Genomic DNA, 6,737 nt, shown 5'->3' with positions numbered 1-6,737 from the left:
AGGAGGATTTATTTCTGTAATTATGAGGCATCGATATAAGAGGTAAATACAAATATGTTTTTAATACCGTCAGCACTGAAACACACGTCAAGCACTACTGATAGTGTGGAAACTACATTTATTGGTGGAAACCAATGAGGGCAGCAAAGCACCTTTTAGCTTGTCGTCTTCTCAACCGAAGAAGGAAATGACGATCGCTGGAGGTTGGGGCGCCCCCTGTAGGGTAGGAGGACTTTGTGGTATAGCTGCTAGAATATAAATGTTAAAAAAATTAAAATCACGCATTTTCCGAGTTAATATTGTTGGTTTATCAGCTCTGGCAACGTGTCTTCACAGACTGAGCTGTGGACGGCCTGCAGCGGGCTTCGTGTCGGCTCTGCTGGGCTCGGAACAGTGACGTGGGGTAGCGGCTCGTCTGGTGACGTGTCTCTACGGCTCCCTCTTTTCTCACGGAGCGGCTGATGGAGCCACACTGAAATTGCACAGCACTCAAACGGATACCAGTAACACGGCAGGAGTCGGACTAAGGACACCATGGGAAGTACGTGTTATGTTTTCTTGTGTATATGCTTGTTTTTGGTGCTCTAAAATACGTGCTATCTTTTTCCTTTTTAAAATCTCGAACATTAAAGGGCACTCGGCGCTCGTCGGAGAAGCTAATTGGCTAACCTTGGCCAGGTTATGTGGCACTTGGAGCTAGCTCATAACGGGAGAAGGTTCACAGCCTAGTTATTTTTCGATTGGATTAAGTACCATTATAGTGATTTATATCACGCTGGGATGCCTCTTGTGTGTCTCTTTGAGCTGTGTGTCAACTCTTCATCTTAGAAAATGATGGCTAACTTGTTCTGTGATTGAACGCCAGTTAGCATCACGCTAAATGAACTAACCATGTACAGCACAGAGGTCTTTACTTTCCCTTCACTTTTATAATGTAACTAGCTTTTAAGTCCAGTTTGACTTTCTGTGCGGCTGGGGAGCAAAAAAAGAAAAGAAAGAACCGAAGCGTGTGTGTGAAATCACTTTCTGTCATAGTCAGTTTCATTGATTAATAGATCGGATCAAGGTGACAAAACATTAGGCAGCTCCACCGTAAGCGGTCTAAAAGTGAGCACACACCTAATATTAGTAACTCCCAGCTGTGCTTACTTTTCTACATCTTCGTTGTTGCATTTTAGCGTGATGACGAGACTGGCTTGTTTGGTTTTGCTGCCAGCTGTTTAGCTGCTGGTTAGTGATGACGTAGCATCAAAGTAGATCTGGCTAAAGAGGAACAAAAGCTCAGATGTTGTCGATACTCATAGTAGAGCTGCTTGATGTGTTGTTTGGTGTAAATTCATATACATTTCCTAACTCGTCACTCTCTTTTTAGTCAAATTTTTGGAGGTCATCAAGCCGTTCTGTGCAGTCCTGCCAGAAATCCAGAAACCAGAAAGAAAGGTAAGCTTTGAGCTATAGTTTAGTACATTAGTACACGGTGGTGATGATTTACACCATGAATGAATGCGAACAACAGCTTATCATCTCCTCTGTTTTTCCTCTTTTTTTAATTTAATTTTTTTTAAACCTTGCAGATTCAGTTTAGAGAAAAAGTACTATGGACCGCCATCACACTATTCATCTTTTTGGTGTGCTGCCAGGTTGGTATCTGTCAGTGACAGCCTTCGTACTGGTTGTGCTTTTGGTCATAGTGCTTTGTTGCATAATTTTTTCTCTTTTTTTTTGTTCTTGCAGATCCCACTCTTTGGCATCATGTCATCAGATTCAGCAGATCCCTTCTACTGGATGAGAGTAATCCTGGCCTCCAACCGAGGTGTTTACTTATATTTAATTGGTTTCAAAAGAACTTTGCATTTTGCGTTCTTTGTGACTTTGCCAAGGAGAAATAATCTAATCCCACTGTCTTGCCATGCAGGATTTAATCTTTTATCACGTGTCGTAAGTCAAAGGTCAAAAGTTGCAGGCACTCTTACATTGTTTTTGTGTTTGTGACGCTGACTGTGTTCTTCAGGTACTCTGATGGAGCTGGGTATCTCACCCATTGTCACCTCAGGCCTCATCATGCAGCTGCTGGCTGGTGCCAAGATCATTGAGGTGGGAGACACTCCCAAGGACAGAGCCCTCTTCAACGGAGCTCAGAAATGTAGGTGTTATTATTACTCATCAGACAGCTGCTATTTTCAGAAGCTGTCACGTACCTTTTTGAAGCTTTAAAGATGTCTTTGATACTCTGATGCTTGCACTTTCATAACAGCTCTCATTTCAGTTGTGCCTGTTTCACATTTTTTGATGTACTTTTGCAGTGTTTGGAATGATCATCACCATTGGACAGGCTATTGTGTATGTCATGACTGGCATGTATGGAGATCCTTCAGAGATGGGTGCTGGGATATGCTTGCTCATCATCATCCAGGTTAATATAAATTACAACTGCTAACACCATATGAAAAAAATGATTTAAACCTACCTACAAAATGAGCTGAACTCCTGCTTTTGTCTCCAGCTCTTTGTTGCAGGTCTGATTGTCTTACTACTGGACGAGCTGCTGCAGAAGGGTTATGGCCTGGGATCTGGTATTTCTCTCTTCATTGCAACCAATATCTGTGAGACCATCGTCTGGAAGGCCTTCAGCCCCACGACTGTCAACACTGGCAGAGGTATTGGCACTAAGAAACAAAAGGCTTTAAAGCTGAGTGATTGCAGAGCGAGGTATTTCTGTGTATCTATATTACACTCACTTAATCTGTGGGTCTTTCCCAGGTACTGAGTTTGAGGGAGCCATCATCGCTCTTTTCCATCTGCTGGCCACCCGTACAGACAAAGTGCGTGCTCTAAGAGAAGCCTTCTACAGGCAGAACCTGCCCAACCTCATGAACCTCATCGCCACTGTCTTTGTGTTTGCAGTGGTCATATACTTCCAGGTGACTTACTGTTTATCTCACCTGATTTTTATTTGACTCTGAGGAATATGCATTGTATTAAATCAAATGTTTCATCATCAGGGCTTCAGGGTTGACCTGCCCATCAAGTCAGCACGCTACCGTGGCCAATACAACACCTACCCCATTAAATTGTTCTACACCTCCAACATCCCCATCATCCTCCAGTCTGCCCTGGTCTCCAATCTGTATGTGATTTCTCAGATGCTCTCAACACGTTTCAGTGGCAACTTCCTGGTCAACCTCCTGGGAACCTGGTCTGTAAGTACATTTAGTCCAAGTCATGGCAGCATAGATATGAAGCAGGCGAATTAAATGTTGCTTTATTAAGAGGAGCCATGGCTCGTCTCCACCCTATTCAGTACAAATACAATATTTGTGTTTAGGACACTTCGAGTGGAGGACCAGCTCGTGCCTACCCAGTGGGTGGTCTGTGCTACTACCTTTCTCCACCTGAATCATTTGGTTCGGTTCTAGACGACCCCGTTCACGCCGTCATCTACATCGTGTTCATGCTCGGCTCCTGTGCCTTCTTCTCCAAGACCTGGATCGAGGTCTCAGGATCCTCTGCCAAAGATGTGAGTGCGTCTTCATGCAAACATGTAGGATTTTCATTATGTCAGAGTCATGTATTAAATATGTCCACCGATTTTTATTTTGTGCATCTCAGGTGGCGAAGCAGCTCAAGGAGCAGCAGATGGTAATGAGAGGACACAGAGAGACCTCCATGGTGCACGAACTTAACAGGTACACACAAAAAAAAGACTTGGAAATGTGCTCTTAGGTTTAATGTTTGCAGCATATTTAAGTCTTTATTTCTGTCCAATTTCTGTCTGCAGGTACATCCCCACAGCTGCTGCATTTGGTGGGCTCTGTATAGGAGGGCTCTCAGTCATGGCAGACTTCCTGGGTGCCATCGGCTCAGGTACAGGAATCCTGCTGGCTGTGACCATCATCTACCAGTACTTCGAGATCTTCGTGAAGGAGCAGAGTGAAGTTGGCAGCATGTCAGCGCTGCTCTTCTAGAAAACACTAATTATTTTTTTTGCAACAGACACAAAAGAATCCCCCCCTATCAATGTTTTTTTATGTTGCAATATGTACAATCAGTCTGTTTTGCAGCTGGAAGACGTAAATTTTATGCCATCGTCTTTGCGCTCCACCACACTGCTCCTGCATTTCAATGCTGAGAAAACTTTTGGCTACGTCCAGGGTTGAGCATGGTATTGTGTCTTTTATTTCCTTTTTTTTTTTTTGTCCCAGTAGCAGTTACCCATCTCTCTGCAGGCTGCCTGAATCCCCACTGACTGTCTTATCAGCTGAAGAAGACCTTAAAAAAAGTTTTAGGTGCTGTCTTTGACTGACCTCAGGCATTGATCATTGCAGCATGTTCAAGGAACACTAACGCAGCATGTTGATGCTTATTTCAAGCTGAAAGCACTGTGCCTGGATATATCAGGGGGAACTGAAAGAAAGCCATCTTGTTCATCACCTAGCAATCATTTTGAGGTTTCTAGGAGCCTATAGTAGGATGTGGAAAGTACAGATAAGATATGTTTGTACTCCTGATAAGGTTTCTGGTAATCTCATACAGTTTACCTTTGCTTTGATTTTAAATCTCATGGACTATGTTTATATTCACTCTGGTCTGATGTAAGGCGCAGTGGTTGTCCTCTTGTCTCTGGGTCCTCAAAGGAAAGTGTTTGTCTGTGTTGTCATGCTCTTTTTATTCCCAGACTGAATCGCTGCACAAAACTGCCGAGATGGTCGGGATGAGGGTGGGTTTGATAGGGATGGAAAAAGGGGTCTCATTTTTGTTTTTACTTTATGTAACAGACATAATTGTGTTATTAAAAAACAGGATTTGTTTTCCAATACACTTGTTTTGATTCTTGTTGTTGTTGTTGTTTTTATTTACAGTAGCAACTATTCTTACCACATGTTATTGATACAGCAACCAACACGTAGATAATGAGTTACTATTTAGTTAAAAGGTTATATCTAGAGTAGGGCATTATTGGGTGCTGTAACTTGTGACTTCCTGTAGAGGTCACTGTCGTTTGAGATACCTGCTCCACATTTGAGTTAAACTGGCAATGTGGCTAACTTAGAGAGCCACACACTGTTGTATGCACACCCACAGTCAATCTAGAGTCAACAGTTACCCTAACAAGTGTGTTTGTGGACTGTGGGAGGAAAGTGGACTTTCCAGGTAAAACCCACAGAGGTGCAGGGAGTCCTCAGCTGAACACATACTTTTAAATCTAGCTGACTCTTACTTGTAAGTGTCCCCTTTATACCCTCATTCATAATTTTTTCTCAGTATAATAGCATATATTAATGAGATATTTAAGTTAAAATTTTGTAATTGCAGACCCAAAACATTAAGGCCCCACTTACCAATGAAAATGCATAATGTGGACTATAATTCCATAAGGAAGTTGGAATCTTTACTTTTTCTATTATGGGATTGAAGTTATTGAAACATTGCTGTGATTCATTAAGTTCAATATTAAGTTTTTCACAGGGATATGTGAGATAGAGTCAATATTACAATCCTTCGTCCTAAGTCACATTTTTTAAGCTTAAGAAAAAGACCAGAAGCTTTAGACAATGATTTTAACAAAAGAAATCTGTGAGTTATATTTTTTAAAAAAAACAAAACAAAACAATGTTGTGTTATTAGCAAGTTGACTAATGAAAATTGTCATTTTAGTGATATTGTAAGATATGTTAAATGCCCTGTAAGTTGCTAGATTTTATATGAGACCACAGTAGCTGAGCAACAACAAGAAAAAGTTATGATGAAATCAAATTGAATGAAATTATGATGTCTGGTGCCAAATTACACATCATATCTGACTGATGACCCATGTTTAACTGTAATACAGCAGTTGGCATTGTTACATAACACTAACCGCGTTGCAAAAAAAATCTCCAAAACCATGCTTTTTAAGTAAATGGTGTAAAAGCTGGTGTATACTTGTGTCAAAGGCCTATCTAAAAAAAATTAAAACAAAATATAGCCATTATCTGGAAGTATGAGTAATCCAACAGATCCAAGGCAAGTCTGATATTACTGGAAATATGTTTGTTAGGTAAAAAGCCAGGTTGCTCATCATCAGTTATTGGTTATAATACCAATGTGATTTTCTGTCCAAAGTCAAGAGCCAAAATTTTGTAATCATTATTTAATAAGCGCATCGGACACCAGCTGTCAATTAAACGCAAATCTTTTTTTTAGGTTTGGGAATTAGAGTAAACACTCCTTGAGTCATACTGCAGGGTTATGCACCAACTAATATGCGTTTATTAAATTTTTAAAAAAAAAAGAGCTAACTGGGGAGCAAATAATTTATAGAATGAGATGAAAGGCCACCTATCCCCGGTGATGTATTATTTTCAGCCGTCTTACACAGTCTACGATTTCGAAGTGATAACGGAGCGCCACATAATTCCTTATCTTCCCGTTTGGAAGTGTTTTGTAAAGAGTTTAGAAAAGCCAGAGCATCACTCTCACACTATTTTGATGTATAAAGTTTTTTTATATAATAAAATGAACAGAAATTAGATATAATTTTATCAGTTACCACTTCTTCTATTCTTAAACGAGTAACTGTATTCAGTTTTGCATTATATTTGCATTATATTTTTCTAACTTAAGAAAGAGGAATTCTGCCCTCCTCTAGCCATCGTTTCCGAGACACCACAGATGCCCCTCCTTTATACGTTGTCTAGTCTTTCTTTTAAATCTTGTTTTGTAACGCTATTATTTACGGAACACTTGAGTGACGTCAT

The 6,737-nt window shown here is 40.6% G+C and overlaps 1 protein-coding gene across 1 annotated transcript; it reads left to right on the top strand.

Annotated features, from left to right (window-relative positions):
• Nucleotides 1-384: 384 nt before the first annotated feature.
• LOC102782792 (protein transport protein Sec61 subunit alpha-like 1) lies at nt 385-4,816 on the top strand. Its single transcript, XM_006784646.3, has 12 exons — nt 385-541; nt 1,373-1,440; nt 1,575-1,640; nt 1,735-1,813; nt 2,012-2,143; nt 2,304-2,413; nt 2,504-2,657; nt 2,761-2,921; nt 3,003-3,200; nt 3,326-3,517; nt 3,610-3,686; nt 3,779-4,816. Exons 1-12 carry the CDS (start codon nt 535-537, stop codon nt 3,963-3,965), a joined length of 1,431 nt encoding a protein of 476 aa, XP_006784709.1. The 5' UTR covers nt 385-534; the 3' UTR covers nt 3,966-4,816.
• The last annotated feature ends 1,921 nt before the right edge of the window (nt 4,817-6,737 follow it).

The sequence above is a fragment of the Neolamprologus brichardi genome, chromosome 5, assembly GCF_056152115.1.
Source record: "Neolamprologus brichardi isolate AB-2024 chromosome 5, ASM5615211v1, whole genome shotgun sequence".
NCBI lineage: Eukaryota > Metazoa > Chordata > Actinopteri > Cichliformes > Cichlidae > Neolamprologus > Neolamprologus brichardi.
The sequence above is the reverse complement of the archived record's forward strand: the minus strand, read 5'-3'. Positions and strand labels throughout refer to the sequence as shown.